At 49.1% G+C, this 19,418-nt stretch overlaps 1 protein-coding gene across 2 annotated transcripts in view; it reads left to right on the top strand.

The window, feature by feature from the left end:
• Window positions 1–2,112: 2,112 nt before the first annotated feature.
• ELOVL6 (ELOVL fatty acid elongase 6) overlaps window positions 2,113–19,418 on the top strand; it is a 77,656-nt gene continuing 60,350 nt past the window's right edge. The window contains exon 1 of one of the 2 annotated variants that reach the window (XM_030016036.2): window positions 2,113–2,407. In XM_030016036.2, the coding sequence (XP_029871896.1) occupies window positions 2,319–2,407 (89 nt within the window). In that variant the 5' untranslated portion in view covers window positions 2,113–2,318. The remainder of the gene's footprint in view (window positions 2,408–19,418) is intronic. The other variant, XM_030016030.2, reaches the window with a different exon arrangement.

Raw genomic sequence — 19,418 nt, 5'->3', positions numbered from 1 at the left:
CTCCACTTTTAAGACAGAAAAAGTATTTTGCCATTCATGGGAGTAAATGTACCAGACACACAAATATTCTCTCAAAATTGGGGTCCAGATTTCCTTGTTTATTTCCTAGTCATTTTTGACCAAAGAGCGTTGAAATATGCCAGCATTTGTTGTTTCACACATTAATTTCTCTGCATCTCTGTATTAATATTCAGATGGATGAGCAATATCACCTGAAGCCTTTAATGGAGCAAGTGCTGACGCATGGTGTGGTGAGGGTACCACCAGGAGATATTTCAGCTGGAGGTGGCACATCCATGTGTAATCCTACAGAAAGCGCATCCGGAACAGGAGCAGGGCACGCAGGCTGATGCCTGCCGTTGGGCAGCATTTATCCTCCAGCGTGATGGCAAGGAGCAGTCCTGTGGCTCAGAGCCCAAGCATTGCAGCTTGACGAGGAGCAAGGAGCCTTTCAGCCCGTGCTTCATCCAGCCACACCATGTCATCTGTGGCTGTGCTGGAGATTTCTCCATTCATCTTCGCCCATCTGCCTTCAGGTCCCCGTCCACTGAAACTGCCTGCCGGTGGAGATTTGGAAAACTAACATGCACCTTTAGGGGCAGATCTTTTGGAGCAGGAGTGCAAATGAAGTCAGCTTTGCCCAAACACCACTCCACCAGCCAGTTCAGTGGCCATGGTAAGGTGATGTGAAGCAGTTTTGAAAACGCCTGCAGCTCTCTGAGGTTCTCCATCTGGAAGCAACACTAGGACTGTTTCTCTTCCCCTTTATCTTCCCTATACAGACAGTAATCTCTTTGAGAAAGGGACTATGGGACCTTGACCTGTTGGGGGCCTCTGGGTACAATAGTAATAAATAATAATTTAGCACCGCCTTGCAGTTTCAGCGTGAGCAGCATGATGTTCGGTGCTTTGCTTAAAACCCCCAGTCAGATGACAATGTGAGAAACTCAGCCCTCATTAGCAAAAAAGAAAAGTTCTAACTGTCAGGAAAAAGGAAGAAAAAAGCTGAAAAACATGACTCTGAAGAGCATAATAATCAAAATGCAAGCAGGAACATCAGACTGGTTAGCTGTTGATGTCCCAAAACTTGAGAGCTCTCTTTTTTTTTTTTTCTCAGTGCTGGGGTTTAGTGACGTTAAGCACTTCCATGTCAATGAGAACTGAAGTCCACGAGAGTCAAGAGCATGCTGACCTGTGCCGGATCTGCTCACTTATGGCTGGCTTTCTTGACACAAAAGCTGTTCTTCCTCCTGCCTTCAGATGGCAAGCTCGGTGGGGGCTGGGACCGCTATCTTAGCCCAGCTCATACTGTAAAGCACGTCCAGGATGCTGCCGGAGTCAGAGGAGCTCAGCTGGAGACATCAGCATGTGGCAGATGAGACGGGAAGGCGAAATTAAGGATACATAAACACCGCGTGCCCTAGCTGCGAGAGGAGCTGAGCGGGTGATAATTACACTCGGGGTCTCCGCCCCATGCTCCACCAGCCCCGTCCGTACGATAACATCCGAAAGGGTGTCTGTGCACAGCGGGGAGCCTGGGGCTGCCTGTCAGCAGGACAGCGTCCCCCGCGTGGGGACACCCCGCTGCAGCCCCGTCCCCCTGCAGCACGCCGGGCCTGCCCGGGCAGTGGGGGCAGACGGTCCACCCCCGCGGGGGGGGGGGGGGGGGGGCAGTCACAGCAGGTGCGCGTGTTGAATTTACGTGCAAAAAGGACGGGGGGAGGTAGGGGGTTTTGGGGGGCGCATGGGTCGCTTTTCTGGCTAAACCTCAGCTTGCGCTTCTTTATTTCCCGGGTGGCCGGGGAGGGCGCGCAGGGCGCTGCGGCGGCGATTCAGCGCAGGGGTGGGGGCTTCCTATTTTTGTAGTGATTTTTGACGGCCTGGGGGGGGGGGGGGAATGGGAGGGGTGTCCTCCGTGCCAGGCCGAAGCGCAGCGCCGGTGCGGAGCGGCGGGGGGTGTGCGAGGGGCGGGCGGGGGGTGTGCGAGGGGCGGTGGCGGGGGGCGGCGGGGGGCGGGTGTCCCGGGCGGCGGCGGCGGGGGGCGGGTGTCCCGGGCGGCGGCGGCGGCGGCGGGCGGGCACTAAGACCGCGCCGCCCCCGGGCGCTGCGCGGCGGCCGCAGAAGAGGAGGAGACCGGCGGGCCCGGGAGGAGAGGCGCGGAGGGGAGCGGAGCTATGCTAAACCCGGGGTACCGCTGAGGCGGGGCGGGCCAGGCCAGAGGCGGGGGCTCTCCGGCGGCGGGCGCGCAGGGGCCCGGCTCCCGAGGCGGCGGCAGGCAGCATTTCGGCGCGGGGAGCGGCTCCGCAGCCACCGGGCCAATGAACATGTCAGTGTTGACTTTGCAGGAATACGAATTCGAGAAGCAGTTCAACGAGCATGCGGCCATCCAGTGGATGCAGGAGAACTGGTGAGTGCCGCCCCCGGGCCCCGCCGCCCGTCCGCCCGCCCGGATCGGCGGGGAGGCGCTGAGCCCATCCGGGTGCGCGCTGTGGGCGCCCGGCCGGCGCGGCGCGGCGCGGCTCGGCTCGGCTCTGCGCCGCCGTGCGCGGGCACACGGGCGCTGCCGCCGGCGCTACCTGCGCGCCCGGGCGGGGGCCGGCCCGCCGCCTCCCCGCCGGGTTACGCAAGGCCGGGGCATCCTGCCGGCGGGGCGGGCCCCGAGCCCCGAGCCCCGCCGCCGCCCCCTCCCGCCGCGCCCCGGCCCTCCGGCTGGCCCGGCGGCGCGGAGCCGCACACGTGCCCCGGCTCTGCCCCCGGCCTCCCCTGCCCGTCCGTCCCTCCCGCTCCCCGCGCGGCGCGCCCCTTAAAACAAGTTGCGCGTGTGCCTGCGCTCCCCGCGGAGCCCCTTCTCCTCCCCGCCCCCCCCTCCCGCAGCTCCTCATAAAACTTCATTTGCAGCCATGCGGCTATTAACTTTCTCGGCGTGTGCGTGCGGCCGGGGAGCCGGGGCGAGCCGAGCCGCGGCGGGACCCGCCGTGCCGGGGGGGGGCTGCGCAGAGACCCGGCGGGGCTCCCCGGGCCGCGGCGGGACGGAGCCTCGCGGACACGCACACGGACACACGCACGCACGCAGCCTTGCCCGCCGAAGGGGAGCGCTGCCCCGGGGGCATCCCCGGTCCCGGGCGCGGTCCACGCCGCTCCCCGGGCCGCGGCCGGCAGCGTGGAGGCAGGGGTGGAGGGAGCGCCCCAGCTGCCCCCGCCCCCTCCCGCGGTGTCTCCCGGGCTGCCCTCGGGGCCGGGATCCTCCTCTCCATCACGTCCGCCCACGCCTTCCTCCCGGTCCTCGTCCTGGCCTCGTCCACCTGCACGGGCCTTGTGTTCACGCCTTGCCCGGGCTCACCCACGCCTCGCTGCTGCACCGTCCCCCCACCACCCTCGCCTGGTGCCCAGTCTTGCCCTTCCTGCTGCTCCCGTTGTCTCTCTCCCCAGCTTGCCCTCGACATTCCCGTTGCCCGTGTGCCCTCCCTCGGCGGTGCCCTCTCGGGCTCCCTCATTGCCGGATCTCCTGAGTGAGGACCTTCCCCATGCCACCTTCATGTGACGATAACAGGATAGGACTGTCTCTGGGGCCAAGCTTTGGTGCCTACATTTGCAAGGCAGAATGGTCCCAGATCCTAGGTGGATCTCAGCCAGGGACTTCCTAGAATCCTCCAGTGACTCTTCTGGGGACTTTTAAGGGCAGTATGATTAAAATGACCATTTAAGTGTGTGTGTGTCTCCCTCCATTCTCCTGCAGGTGAGCTCATTAGCTCTTGTGAGGTGGCTAGTGTCGCTTATGTTTCAGGAGAAAGAAGACCCCATAGATATTCTTGGGCTGGGAGTGCTGGATGCTTCCCATTTTGCCCATGTTCCAGAAGAAAACTGGCATCAGAATAGGACAAATTGGTAAAAGAGGATGGAGGGAGTGATACTTGAGGGTATATAATAGCCAAATAACCCAGGAGAGAGGCAGTTTAGATTAAAGTACGTGACTAGGAACCAGGACTCCTGCGTCGTCTTCGTGGCTCTCCTGCGCTTCATGACATGACCTTGGGAACATTACATAACTTCTCTTAGGCCTCAGTTTCCCCAGCAGGAAAAGACTGGGGGGGGTGAGGGGTAATAATGCTGAAATGCCCTCCTGAGGCACTTTGATGACTTAGGTAATGTTTGTCGAGTGCCTCGAAGATGTCAGGTACTATATAAATGCTAAGCAGTGTTATTAAAATCTCCCTGGCAGTCTCATGGGCTGCAGAGGTCGCCAGCTGGGACTCCCGTAATGCCAGGCTCCCACTTCCCAGCTTCAAAGGAGGAGACCATCAGTTTTATGCTGCTGCTGTACAGCTAAAGAGACACAATGATCTGTGCGCATGCTTTTCGGTCTAGTTTCGCCTTCTCTAAGGGAACTGATGAATTAATACCTTTGATTCACATGAAAGTAAAGGAGAGCGATCTGCTTGTGGCCTGGGAACGTTTCTGGAAACAAAACGGAGCTGTGCCCGCTGAGGTCCCTGTCGTGGCAGGCTTTTCCTGAAAACACTGCTGAAGACTCTTCTGAGTTTCGGGTTAAATTGTGCGTTTTTATCTTCAGGAGATTCACTCGCCTAATGAAACAGGTCCTGTTCCAGCACTTGAATTTTGGAGGGTAGCAGGGTGAGATACAGCAGCTAAGGGCCATACAAGAAGGCTTTTCTGCTTCATATCAGGGGTGACACAATAGCTTTGCTTACACAGACATCAGTGGCAGTATATGGCTTCTCGATTTTGTAGGCGTAGCCTTAATGTACATGTCATTAATGTAAGAGCCTCCTAAGATGAGGTTGTTAAGTAGTAGTGTGTAGGGATAAACATGGTTGGTTGTCCTTTGGGCAGAATAGTGGACTTGCTTCAGGAAAGACTGTGGCAGGATTTTGTACTGTCATCGCTGCTTAAATTAGGATGCAATACTATTGCAATGCCTGACATGGAGGTAAACAAATTCTATAGGTGTGGCATTTGTTATTTTACTTCATCTCAGAAATATTTCTTGATACCGTACAAGGCCAAAACAAAAAGCCTGTAGTGTGTTAGGGGGGGATGAAGTGGCTCCAAGGAGTTGACCCTATCTTTTGGATTTTGAGAAGCGTCTTTGGAATCTGACTAGGTCCCATATGAAGACGTAGCCCAGTTTGAGGAAGGACATGAAGCCCTTTACATACCCTCTGGGTTCTGAGCTGGTTAAAGCACTGACAAGCCCTTTTAATTATAACTGCGTAAACCTAAAGCTGGAAAAGCTTGAACGCAAAGCCTAAGGGTAGCGGCATACCCCTAGGTACCGGTATGGTTGGTCTGGATGGATCACGGTGCAAGGAATGAAGTGGCTAGTTCTGTTCAGCCAAGGCTCGCCCCTCCTTTGCCTCTGTCCTCCGAGCCTGCTCCAGGCTCCATCGCTCCCTGGGTCAAGTGCGTGTCCTCTGCGCTCACCAGTCGCTGGCACCCTGGCTTTTCTTCAGCACATCCCCATCCTAGGGTTTGTTTCCTCGCTGTCATCTGCCCCTGGAAATAATCCCTCTGAGGCTGGCATGAATGGAGGCTGAGCTGATGGTGAATTGGTCTAATGGCAGTGAAGGAGGTCCTCCTTGCTTCACGCCAGGTGTTCCCGCTTCACTTTAGGGAGGCCCCCATCCTGCAGTGTGCATCGCGCCGGGACCTCTTTAGAGCCTGGGCCTAGATTAGCAGTGCTGTAAAGAGGCTACTGTTTTGACGCAGGAAAAATGAATAGTCTGTTCCCTGATACTTATAAGCTGATGGGTTTTGTGCCTCCCTGAATGCTTGGCTTTACGTGTATGCACACCCTTATGGTATAGCCCCCCAGACTGCCTGGTTCTCCTGCGGGGAGGCACGAATGGCAGAGTGAGGTTGCAGGCTGCAAAGGCAGACCTGCAGCCTGCTGGTCTCAGGGCGAGAGCCGCCAATTAGTTGTCTTCCCTAAACAAGCAATGACAGGTTTTCAGGAGGTTAAAGAACTAACAGGTCCATTTACTCTCATGAAACTTCTTATGCTTTATGTTGTGGGAAAGCTGTTGATGTACATTTACGTATAGTGCCATCAGGTAGCTTTTAATGTAAAATACAGTATTGCTTTAAGATAAGATACATTATCTTACCGTGCTTGCACCATGGGAGGTTTGATTTCAGTACGATCAGGATTAAGTCAAGTGTTTATTAAAATAATTCCTTAAAATGATTTCTGAAATCAAACTCTCCCAGCACCTCCTCCCAAACTTCTTCAAAGAGGGAAGAGGGATGAAGTAAATAATCTGCAGACAATTTTTTTTTTTTTTTGCCTTAAACTGCTGCATGAGAATTAATGCAGCTCTAGTCCTTTATTTCTTGTGAATAAATACCTTACTATTTTTGCAGAAAATTTGCCGTTCAGTCAGACATACAGCAAAAAGGGTTGCAGCGCTGAGATCCCGATTCCCAGCTGCAGCCAGTGAGGTAGCAAAAACCAGCCGGTGCTTAGGAAAGCAAAAGTGACAGAAATGCATGGACGGACCGGTGACCGCCGGGGTCCTTCCCCATCGTGCTGCAGAGCGCCAGGTTCGGGCATCAGCACGAAGTGACAGTTGTTCCTGTTATAATTGTCTGGCCAATAATAATTATCTTCAGATGTCTGCTGACGAGGGGCTCGCCAATGGGGAGGCAGGAGGCCTGTGCTGACTGCGCCGAGATTATCTGGGCGAGATGACGTCACGCGAGGGCTTGCCTAAAATCACAGAAACTTTTCCTCTGCTGCTCCGCCGGCTGCTGCAGAGCTCCGGCCATCCCTGCCCCTGGTGCTGCTACCCTCCTGCTGGATGCTGCAGAGCTCGGGCAGGCTCCCCTCGCTCCTCTCTTTTGCCTCTCCTGGCTTTTTCCTCTCCTGTCTTTCTCCCTGAAAAAACAAGGTTTAAGCCTTGGCAGCTGGCAGCGGGCTCGCAGGTAGAAGTGGGAGCCGAGTCAGAGCGGAGGAGGACAAGCAGGATGAAAGCGGGGCTGGTTATTTCCCAAAGATGCTGTGGGACTCTGCTGCAGAAACTGGCTGTTTCCGTTAATGAGCTTTCAGTGAAGAGAGAAGCACTGCATAAGGGCAGCTGGGCATTTTTTGGTTTTAAAGGGCTGTAGCAACTCAAACTTGACTCTGAAATTAACTTTGTGAACCTTAGATGAGTATACATGTTTGTGTATTTGAAAAAAACATCCTGGTGCAGGAAGTTATTTTTAACCTTTTGTTACCGAAACTTTTATGTGGCAAGAGGCAGAAAGTGCAGCCAATGCTGAGAGAAATTTATCTTTGGTGTGATTCTCTTTTGAGTCAAAACTGGGGATAGATGTGGAAGAGCAGAGCGTCAGCTAATTTGGATTTGAAAATGCACTTGCCTTTTAATAATTCACACAAGCACCGTCGTCCTAGACACGTTTGTTTCCTAAATGCAGAACAAGCTTCTCTCATCCACTTAAGCTACTCTTACCTCATGCAGGAATCAAGAGTGAGAGGCTCTGCGTGTATCTCTCCAGGCATACGTGTGTGGCAGCCAAAAACTGATGTAAATTACTTTTTTTTTTTTTTTTTTCTCCTCCCCTGAGCTCTTGGTAAATGCCAGTGAAGGATGTGGAAGGGACGCTGCAGTCACCCTGTCCTTTTCTCTGTGCTGTGGCAAGGACTCAAAGGGAAGATGTACAAGTTGTTCTTTACCACAGAGAGACTATTTTAATTGAGCAAAATTCAGTCAGCCCAACAATTTAGCCTACCTCCACATTTCATCCCCCAGAGGGGCTTTTTGCTGCTCTCTTGTGCAAACTGGCCCTAAAGCTGAGAGGGCCACCAGTGCATGGCAGCTTTGGTGCTGCAGAGATTAGAGGGTACCCGCTCCTTTGCCTGTCCTCCATCCCACAGGCCTTTCTGAGCAAAAGACCCATGTATTGGAGTATCACAGAGCTTTGACTCCTTGAAAATACAAGGATGGAGTCTATGGGGAATAACAGTACACGTCCTTTCAGAGTTCAGGTATTTTCTGTCTGTGTGTGTGCTTGAAAAAAAAAAAGAAAAAAAAGGTGGTGGCACAAAAATGTCATTCTGAAGATAAATACAATGGTGTCTTCTGGATTCAGCCTACCACTGAAACATAGGCATTGGCCTTTTGCTTACTCTATCCCTAGAGTATGAACACATCTCTCCTCATGTTGCTTCATTAATTTTTAAGCCTCTGAGAGTGAAGACATCTCTTCTACTTTGTGAAACACCATGTGCTTGTGGGAATAATAAACTTGTAAGAATAGAGGAAGAAGTAATTTAGGAGCTTGCCACCATTTTCAAAAGTGAGTATGGACATTCAGGAGCATTTTGGTTTGGGATAAGAGGTAGGACGCTGAATTATTTTGGTACTTCTGAAAAAGTAGCTCATATCCTCAACTAGGCATACATTGTGAAAGCAGAGAGGTGTTGGTGCAAGCACAGGCTGAGTAGCAAATGGTGGCATGAACCCCTGGAGTCAGTGTGCTTTTTGTGGATGGGTGCGATGGGAAGAATCTGATTTCACCTGGGACTGGGGTGCAGAGTGCCCAGCTATCTTGTTCCTTCTCTAAATGCCCTAGCCCTGTTGAATCACAGGGAGTTTGTCCCTTGGAAGGCGGTATTATCACCTCTGTGACTATTTCTGCTAGCTTGTAGATACAGGCACCCATGCAGAGACAGACAGACTCCTTCACTGGATAAATCCACGCAAAGTCGATGGGAGGAGGCACCCTGCGCACTGGTCCAACTTTCCAGTTTGCCAAGCCATAGCTTCACAAGGATACGGTGTTAGGGCTGTTGGGGCAGAGCAAGGCGGATTCCTTTCTGTTACGTGGTAACATCTCTACTTGATCAGTCCTGGCAAAAGTGCAACCTGAAATCAACTTCCACAGGCTCTTCTGCACCCCGGGCGAAGGCTGTCTGAGCACAAAGCGCATCTTTGGCCAAGGTCATTGCCCCACCTGGATAGGACAGCAGTTTGTATGACGACACGTGAGTTGCTGTTGGCTGTTTTGCTGTCAGGTTGCACATGCTTCTGGGCTCTTCCTAGGCATCACAGTGGCATTCCTTTCCTGATTGCCAAATTTTAATCCTACCTTGATGATGAGCCACTGTTATTTAGGTTGGTGCATTTTTTCCTCCTGTTAGTTTGTCTGAGGCAGACACTATGTGACCGTGTCCCTTGCAACCTAGAAATCTTTATAAAATGTCTCCTTTAAAAGCAGTGAATAAAATTTACATGGGGACAGCTTCCTCATTCTCCTCCTCTCTCAAAGAGGCGCAGTCTGGTTGTCCATAATCTGTCCATAATCTCTTACCATAATCTGGTAGGAGAAGCACTGTAGACAGGCTACAATAATTTGTTGGATTCTGCTCTTTTAATGAAGTCTGTGCTGGTAGGTGTTGCCTTTTAATGGGGCTCAGGGTAAGCAGGAGATCACTGTGTGTAACTCATTGCGTGATTAGGGGTCTCGATTACTCCGTTTTCTGCAATGCCCGACATAACTGGCCTTTTCCCTGACCTCCCTGCTGAAAACGCAGTGAGCATTCATGTCCAGTACATCTACTGCTTCTTAAAAAGTCAAACGTGGTTACGTTCCAATTGGTCTCAGCAGAGAAAGGTCTTGCTGAGTATTTAACTCTCAAATTTATGCGCTGCATTTGCCGTCAGTCTCTTCTCCACAGCCATCTGTAGTGGTACTGGGTATAAAAGGATGTTTTGTACTTTTTTATTCCTTTATGTCATTGCGCAGTCTCTGCCCCTTGCTCAAGAGTCTATCCCAAGCCCTTTTCAGCTGACTTTGATCTGCTGACTCTTAGCGATAAATACAGAGATAAAAAGGGGGAAAAATTTGTAAGGGAAAGGCTGTAGTATTTCTGTCTTCATGACTGTGTTAGCTGGTACCCCTGGTGCGTTGGGGGTCTAGGGAAGGGGCACAGACTGATGGGGAATGCAGAGACCCTTCTCTGCAAAGGTGGTGTCAGGACAGAGCTGGAGACGTTGGAGGGTTTCTGGGATTTCTTTTTTTGCTTCAAGGGTAAACTTTTATTAGTGTTTATGTAGCTTTCCACAGCTTTGAGAATGATTTTGTAGTACAGGGTCCACTGGGGCTGCACAAGGCAAGATGACGTAAACCACTTTTTGGAAGGCTTAATCAAGAGAGAGTTTAGGTGCTTTTTTTTTAAATGGAAATGGACAGAGGTTAAAACATATTATTTTAAAATGTAAATTAGCATCAGCTAAAATGTAAAATAAACTGACTCAGACTATATCAACATGTGAGCTGTTTGTGTAACCATCTTACCTGTGTACTGCTACCCAATACTTTTCTTCTTGTCAACCGATTTGTCAGCCCACTTGAGCCTTGTCCTGGGTTGGAGCAGAAGAGGTTTGTTTACTCTGTGTCTACACAGCACCTAGCACAGCGGTGCCCCATCCCTGACCAAAGCGTCCCAAACTGCTGCTACTACAAGCCGTGCTGTTCCTGTTCGTGTCACAGCATCCCATCCCCTGGGGCTGGGTTTGCTGGGGGAGGCTGGTGCAGCCTGGTGGGGTGCTCTGCGGGGACACCCGGGTTAGCGTTATGCAAGCTGGCATCAGAACAGGAAACAGCGGGGCTGGGATTGCACCCAGGCTAATTCAAGGAGAAAATTGTATCACTTCACGTGCAGGGTTTGCCAATGTGGTTATTATTGCTTTCAGATCCAAAGTAGCAACGGTACCTGATATTGCCTTTCATTGTGTGCCTTGTACTGTGTGCTCCATTGCAAACCTTTAACTTGTTGACTTTTGTGAGGACATCTCACCCTTTGATTGCTGCAAGTCTTACGGACTAGGAGCAAGTTGGAGGGACTCCAAAACCAACATGACCTCGGTTTGGCTAGAGAAGGGACCCAGATCCTGCAGAGCAGACATGCCATGAAGTGATGACATGGCGGGCAGATCTTGCATCTGCTCAGCAGTTTTTGACCTCCTGTGGGAAGACCTGGTATTTGGAGTGGCGAGGAAGAGGGGGTGATGCAAGTCAACAGTTTACCTCATGCCAGGGGACTTGGGGCTTTGCAGAGTACATGTAGTGGTTTGTGCACTACATGGCATCAGGGGAATGATGATCGATACATCTCTGAGGACGTGGGGAGCCTGACTTCAAACTGAATGCAGCCATAGCCACCTTGTACAAGTCAGGCATCAGTCAGTCAGGCGCAGTTCTTTGGAAAGTGCCGAAATCCCACGATTTCAATGGAAATCAGGGACCTTTGTCATCTCTGAAAATTGCTCTTTGTGCCTTAGTTCCTCAGCTGTAAAATGGGGAACAATTCCTTTCTGGGGATATTCAAAGCTGGTTTTTTGCTATGTCACACAGGTGATCCTGAGGTGGTAAGACCTGTGTGAGTAACTACATTAAAACAGTACAGAAAATGTAATGGTCTTAGAGTATTACTATGCAGCTTTACACTTGTACTAGCACTGAAGAATACTTTATTCTTGCCAAGGATGTGGGGTAAATTTTGTTTCCTTGATTGTGGTAACGGAGGAGTAAGAAGAGCTGCTGTAGTATCAGGGAGGCAAGGCAGGTTATTGTTGGTATTATGGGATTAAACTGCAAAAGTCCAGACCATTCTTAATTGCAAATTTATGGAAGGAACTGTCCTTCAAATAGTCCAATAAAACTTCAGACTATTCAACATCCTCTAATGATAACTTTTAAATAGAAAATTTTGAATTTGTTGGTAATTAGTTTCAGCATATGAAGCCTGCAAACTGAGTGAAAAATGAATTGGACATCATCCATGATTATGAGCTCCTCAAATTGAATGTGTTGGGTTTGATATCTAATGGCCTCAGTTACCCCTGGACATAAAACTTAAGGTCGGTCAAGAGCATTATTAAAGGACAAATATCTGCCCTATATGTCTTGAGCCATCCATAGCGTAAATGCACCTGGAAAGAGCAATCCCAGGGACCGTCAATTAACATTTTAAGGGGAAGAAACAATGGGCCAAGTTCATCTCAGTAAAAACACCAGAATGATGATATTGAGGAGTCTGATCTTGTGGCTAATAAAATTGTCTGGTTTTCTTTTTCTTTTTTTTTTTTTTTTTCTTTTCACATTTTATTTTTTATTTAGAACCATTGAGAGGTACTTAAGATGATAGTAAAATCCCCTAAGTATAAACAAAAGCAGGATGCCAAAGTTGTTCTACTGTCCTGTTCAGATAGTGGGTTTATTAAACAAATCTTTACAAAGTCCAGCTTTTTTCTTATGTAATTTTCCTCTTAGCTTTAATTGGGATTTTCTCTCTAGGTCTCCTCTTGTGCATCTGCTGAATGCAGGTCCTCTGTAAACACTAATGGGAATTTTATGGTTTCTAACATACAAAATCTCCAGGCAGCTGAAAATCATAGAATCGTTTAGGTTGGAAAAGACCTTTAAGATCATCGAGTCCAACCGTCAACCCAACACCACCATGCCCACTAAACCATGTCCTGAAGTGCCTTGTCTACATGTTTTTTGAATACTGCCAGGGATGGTGACACCACCACTTCCCTAGGCAGCCTGTTCCAAATCCTGGCGTTTCTTCCTTTTTGTTCTCCTGGGAGGGGCTGGCTGTCCAACTCCTTTTCCACATCTTTGCAGATCACAACCAAGGAGGACGTTGGTTATTAGCAGGAAATTCTGTGGACACCTTACATTTCAATTCCTTACTTCTTGTTTCTTCATCCTTCTTGGCTTGAGAGCCAAGCAGAAAACTCCAGGCTATTTTGTACACCGTGATGATGTCTGGATCCTCTGGTCTTCATTAGCTACACTTTCACAAAAACCTTTGCTCCTTTGACATGGTAGCTCTGGGGCTGACTGCTGCCTGGGCCCATGTTAGACCTCAAGGTCTCAACATCAGGGGTGCTTGCTGGGTTCCCTCTCCTGGCTGTGGACAGGGACCCGGCCTTTGGGCATGGGCATCTCCATGCTCATGGGTGACTGACCCAAACCCAGCAAAACCCGCTGGTGATTTCACTGCGTTTCCTAGGTAAAAGCTGAAGCTGTGAGGATGTGCTAAGTGGAACTGCTGATGAGAGTGCACGGCATTGATTGCAGACCCCTGATGAAACAGGTTGTTTAACAGGTAGAAGTATTTTGAGATGCATGATGTTGTCTTTATATTATTTTGTGAGGGTATTGCCCAGTTACATTTTTTCATAAGGTATTGCTGTTGGCCACTGTCTGAAACAAGATACTGACCTAGTTCAACCTTTGATCTGACCTGATCACTCCTGTGTGCTTAAATACCCTTTTTTGATCACATGTGTGATAAAGAAAATACTATTTTTGGTACCAGTCACGCCTGAACTGTCTGGGAGTGACGTTCCCACTTGCAATGGCTCTGTGTATACAGACTGTCAGTTTATTTTGTTAAATCATTATTTGTTGTTTGAGAACTCTATAAATACTGTGGAGTTAAATCCATTATTTTTAAATCTTACTTGGATTGGCAGTTCATGCTGAAAATGCCCAGCAATCCTACATACCACAACATTTCTGGGGGTCTGATGTTGGCAAGATTCTCCCTGTGCAAGGCACTGCCCATGGATGCGCTGAAAAACTCTGTCTTGTCCCTAACAGCTTGTAGGTTTAGTTTAAGACTAGCAGTACCCCAGGCAGACAAAACTCATTCTTATTTTTGAAAAGGTTTAGATAAATTATTGCTTGGACTGTGAGAGCCGGATCTGTGCAGCTACAATTGCCACCGTCTCTGTGACCCAGTGGGGAGTTTTGCATCTGTCCCAGCGGAGTGAGGATGGCTCCAGACAGCCAAACACCAGGGGTAAAAATAATGTTATAGCACTGAAAGGAATCCTCAGTTAATGTGTCCTTGGTCACTGACTTCTAATATCACATCTGAAATGTATTTTTTTAATTTTTAACAATTTCCCGTAAGCCTTCCAGCATTTTCCAAGAGCTCCCCTCCTACATCAGTGCTTACATCATGGACAAATTTCAAAATTTAGTTTGAAAGCTAGGATCAACACCAGGTGTTCCGATTGCAACACTTGGAGCCAGACTGTCACAAGGCTGTTGTACCCAGGATGCTCGTGCTTGTTAGGAAATGAAAGAAAATGTTTTACTGAAGGAAACATTTTGAAAACCTGGCCCTAGATGTTCAGGAGAGGTGGTCCTTGTGTAATGGTACCCCTGTATAAAGGTGGACATGCCTTTCCCAGATTCCTCCACATATGTCTTTTGATCCTGCTCGGGACGTTTACATGTCCGGGATCCTGGTATTTGGTGATTACAGACGGTTATATTACTGTTCACTTATTCAGTCCTTTGAGCACTCTGCAGGCACTGGTGATGGGATTTGTCTGACCACACATAGTTGCCTGCTACATAAGGTGTCTGAGTCATCTCATCCTGAAATAGGGAGCTGAGAGAGATAAGTTGCATCCTAAAACTACTCCCTTCTCTGCACCGAATATAGAGAAACTCCAGGGAGCTAATTGGACCATAGTTATTTCCATCCATCCTCCTTCTTTTCTCCCCCACCATGCATTTTCTTCTTTTTCAAGATATTTACTTGATTTTTCCTTTTAATCACTCTTTCCCCCTCCCTCTTTCATTTTCTGTATATCTTTTTCCCATTTAGGAACAGTCAAGCCAGCAGCGTGGGTGGCTGGGGAAGCCCTGTATGCCTGCATAAAACAGGCTGTGCAGTGGGAAACAGCTGGCGTGTGTTTTGGTGCTGGGTTGATGGAGCTGGGCAGTGCAGGCCTGGCCCTGAGCTGTCTTCAGATGAACAGAAAAAGTGCTGCATTGGGGTAGTCCCGCTGCCAGCTTCCGACGAAGTCTCTTGGTGCTTGATTTCTGCAACAGGGCAATAACAAAAGAAGAAGAGCGCTTGCTTGTAGCTTTCCTCAGCCCCCATCATATCCTGCTATAAAAGAGGCCTCTCTTTTAAAAGCCGCTTTACAGTCATTAGCCGGAAAAATCCTATATGAAGTCTACAGTAAAATTTCTGTTGGTTTCAGTGTAAGAGACTTAGTTCCTAAACTTGTATGTGTTGGCTAAATGTAGTGTAGCATCTGGTATGTAAAATGATGATGACAATTCACATATTTTGAAATGGCCATTACTGAAAATGGAATAATTGGAAAAGATGCTAGAAGAATATTAAGAGAAAAGAGATTGTGTCTACATTTAGGAAAAAATACACACCCGGCTGATAATACGGGCAATCCAGAGATTAGAGACAAACAGTAATTATAAGAGTTACCACAGCTTTTTAATGTGTAGTGAACAAGCAGAGCTCCTCCCCATGCTTTCTATAGCAGCATGCCCTTGATCAAGAAGAAAAATGGACTAGGATAACAAAAAAGGGATCTGTTAGCATCTACCGTGTATCGGCGCTAAAGCTGTGAATGCAGATTTTGACCTCGGGCTTTCCAAATGCTCTTCTTGCCTTAGCGGTCCCCATGACTTCAGCTGTTGTGTCATGGAGCATCTTCCCTAACGAAATGCTGGTGGCTTCAGGGTAGGCATGCAAGATACTGAGGGTGGTCCTTTGGTTTATCTCAGTGAACTCTTGCGAGTATGGTGAGCAATTTTGTATTGCATCAATTAAAATGGCATATACAACTGAGGGAGGCTTTTGACAGACCACAGATATCTTGCTTACACTTTTCCTTTACGATTGTGTTCCACCATTTCAGCTTCAGAGGCTGCATCCTGATGACCTTAGTTACGATCCATATTTATTGCTGGCAGAGAGTTAGGCCCCTTTCCATTCAACTAGATCGTGTTTTATCTGTTTACAGGGGACATGAATTTGGCTTCAGACATCTTTAACCCATTTACCTTGTTTAAATTTTCAAGAATGAGTCTTGATTTGGTGGAATTTCAAGTAGCTCGTGTTGTTATAATAGCTGTATACTTGAAAGAGGGACACCTGTGTTCACTGTATTACCATGGAGAGTTATGGTATTTTAGTATCTTTTTGCTCTTTGCTAAGGTCTAGACTGAATCCCACAGTCACATTCTTGGTGAATTAGATACTTTAATGACAGAAAGCTCTATAATGTAACATTTCTAACAACGGGAGGAATGCCTTGAAAGTGGTAGATCTGCCAGAAGCCATTGCAACTGGAAGTCTTGCCAGATTAGAATGACCAATTCCACTGACTTTCAGCTGAGGTCTGTCTCCTTAGCTCCCAAGTCCTGTATGACATTAAAAGAAAGCAAGACTTTGGTTCCCAGCACTTTTGAGAGCCTCCCATTCCATGCACAGTAAGGCAAAGCACATCAGACGAACTTGGTACCATCATGCGTTTTCCCTGGCTGCTGGATGAAATTCTGCTGCTTGAATGTCAGCCAGCCTGTGAGGCAACAGGGACAGCCTCCCTGTCACCCAGTTTGCACAAGGGGGTGATGTCAAGGTGGGTTGCCTTGGGTTTGCTGGCGCTGGAGTAGCTTCCCAGGGCTGAACTTTTGCCCTATGCCACGTAGATGCAACCATTGCTACTGTTACGTGAACTGGCTGCCTGTGCCAGGGCTGCCTGTCGCGACTTCTGGGGACGTGACCTCCTGCGGTGGAGCAGAAGGGACTGACGGAGGCAGTAAATTGTCAAACTGCTCCAGCTGCCTTGCTCGGAGGCTGCCTGTGTGGCCTTCCTGAAAGCAGCCCTGGAGACAGCACAGTGCGGAGATGATGCATCCTTTGGTACGTGGTACCCACAAGAGCATGTATGCTGAGATGCTAGTGGATTGTGCCCAAAATGTTGCACCCATGCAGTCTGAGTGGTTTCCTTCTAGCTGTGTGAGTGGGGACAAATACTCTTAAGTTGTGGATTAGACAAACACCCCTCTCTAACTGGATCTCACGGTCTGCTATGATAACACCCTGCAGTCTGGTCCCTGGACTATCCTTCTCAACCTGCTTCATTCAAAGAGTGGGTAAGGCACCTGTCTGGAGAATTACAGAATTTCAAGGACCTTCACTACTAAAATTGGGGTCTGGGATTCATCCAAGTCGGTGGGAGACATGCCTGTGACTTGAATGGGAAGACGATATAAATTTTTGTGCATCAGTACATGAGGTGGCTCTGGCCATAGCTTTAATTCAGAGAGAGATATGAGTGCTACTGAAGTCGGAATAAGCCTCCATCCTGCAGGCTTCCTGCAGGAATACTGATGAAGAGGATGTAAACACAGGATGTGGCTATGGAGTCAATGGTAATATGTAGGGGATCACAAGAAAGCATGAAGATTAAACTGAAAAGGGCTTGTTTCCCAGAGATTGGCTTACGTGCAGTCCTCCCTGTGCAAGGGCTCCTCTTCCAGAATAAAACTACCTGTCTCCAATGTTGAACCAGTAAATGCAAGCAGAGGCTTCTGCCATGCTCTGGGTAGTGGCCGTACACTGGAGAAAACCTTACAGAACAGAAAGGGGAAAGAAATGTCAGTTTGAGTCAGGGTGTGTTGACTCATAGGAGACATTTTGAAGGTTACGGATATATGTTAAGCAGGTATTAAATAGCTCTTGCTTTATAAATATCATTTACAAAAGCAACTATCCTCTTCAGGGCGCCAGAGTGTACGAGAATATGAGTTAATTAGAGTCTGCATTTTCAAAGTGGCAGAAAACGAGGATTTAGATCAGAAAAACTGCAAACAAGTTTGCTGTTGAGTTGCTATCCGGTGTCTTTTGTAAAACTGCCGGGCCTCGTACATTGCTTTTTCTTCCCACTCACTGCTTTCTGCAGCTGTGTCCATTGAACTCGCTGTAGTTGTTTGTGATCTGTGTGACCTGAGAGAGGAGAGGTTCAGACCTGCCGTCCGATGGATGGCTGTTTGCAGAGGGACGGGTCCACCTGCTGATGGGGGGCATGTTGCGGTGGTCCTCCGAGGCACTAAGTCACTTGTTTTGCAGAGAAATGCAGGCTGGCAGGAGGATGAGCCAGACTACGGGGTAATTTGTAAACAGGCTCAGTGGAGCATTTCATGGCCTGCAAAGTGACCGGGCTAATCCTGGAAACCTGCAGCCTTTATCATTACACCGGACACAGCAGCACAGCCAGCCTCCTCTGCTTTACCAGATTTCCACGCTCACGTCTCCATCTTTCTAAACACGGCACAGATTTTTTTCCTTTCCCAGACTTAAGAGGGGGCGATGGAAGAAATCTGCATTAAAGCCTTCCCCAAAACAGTATGAGAATGCAGAGGCCCCTTTGCAAAAGGGAGGGGGGCCCTCACACTAGTGAGGTGTGGCTGTCCAGGTTATCGGAGATGTCACTTTGTCTGTAGCATAAACAACCTCACGGTGCATTCAGAAATGCTCGCCTGACTAACATATTGCTTGCATTTGCTGACTCACTCTTGCACTGCCTTTTTCTTTCTTGTTCCCTGGATGTGTTGATTTTTATCTCTGTTACTAGGGCTGTGCCCCAGACACTGTATAATCAGTGTGTTTGTGTTTGGCTCCCGTGGCGGTGGGAGGTATCTACATTTGGATATACATGTTAATATAATTCACCCACAAGTGAATAATAGCAACAAAATACAGGGGCCTGAATCTCCCCTCTCTGCGTGGGAGGGAGGGCTGTGAAATGCTCTTGGGGCAGCGCCACCCCAGCATCACTGCCTGGGACTTTGCATCCCCAGCTGCATGCGGTCTTACTTCAGATCTTGCTCCCCAGTGCTGTTTTGACCGATTAATTTAAATTCTGCCTCGCACTTTCACCTGTAGAAGACACCAACACAGGCAGCCTGTGTCTGAAAGCACTTTCAGGGTGGGAGCCGTACAGGGGCGTGGCTGAGAACCGCGGCGGAGCTGCTGGGTCCCCACTGTCCTGCTTTTCCAGGAGGCGTGTGGGTGATCAAAGGCCCTGCTGACCACCCACCCTGGTCATAGGGTGCTCCTGGAAGGGCTTCATCCAGCTCCTCTTCTCCAGGTGAGCTGCAGCAGCCCTGCACCCTCGCAGCCCTGCTTGCTTTCCCACTTTGATCTTTCACCTGGAGCCATTAAGCGTCTGTGTCTCTTGCCACTTCAAAGGATGTCTGTTCTTGATGTGCAGTGCTCGTGTACTTCTGGAGGTACGGCTCATTCCCTGCATGTCTTCTCAAATACCAGTGGTCTTAAGCGATGCTCCTAAAATGTTTGAGGATCCAGGTTAGGATGCAAGGACAATTATGTCTTCAGGTTCTTTCCCTTTAAAGCCCTGGCTCCTAGATTTTGTGTATGGGTATCCCAGATGGTTGCGACTATCTTGTCTTCTCAAACTCTTCTGAACAGGCCACCATTTATTTTTCTTGTCTAGCATGCTTAGGGCTCGTTTGAAGCCCATCTCCTTAAGTTGCCGTCACATAATGCTCTTTTCTTTCTTTTTTAATCACATGATGTCCACTGTTTT

Source organism: Aquila chrysaetos, chromosome 1, assembly GCF_900496995.4.
Source record: "Aquila chrysaetos chrysaetos chromosome 1, bAquChr1.4, whole genome shotgun sequence".
Lineage (NCBI taxonomy): Eukaryota > Metazoa > Chordata > Aves > Accipitriformes > Accipitridae > Aquila > Aquila chrysaetos.
This window is presented reverse-complemented; position numbering and strand designations above follow the sequence as displayed.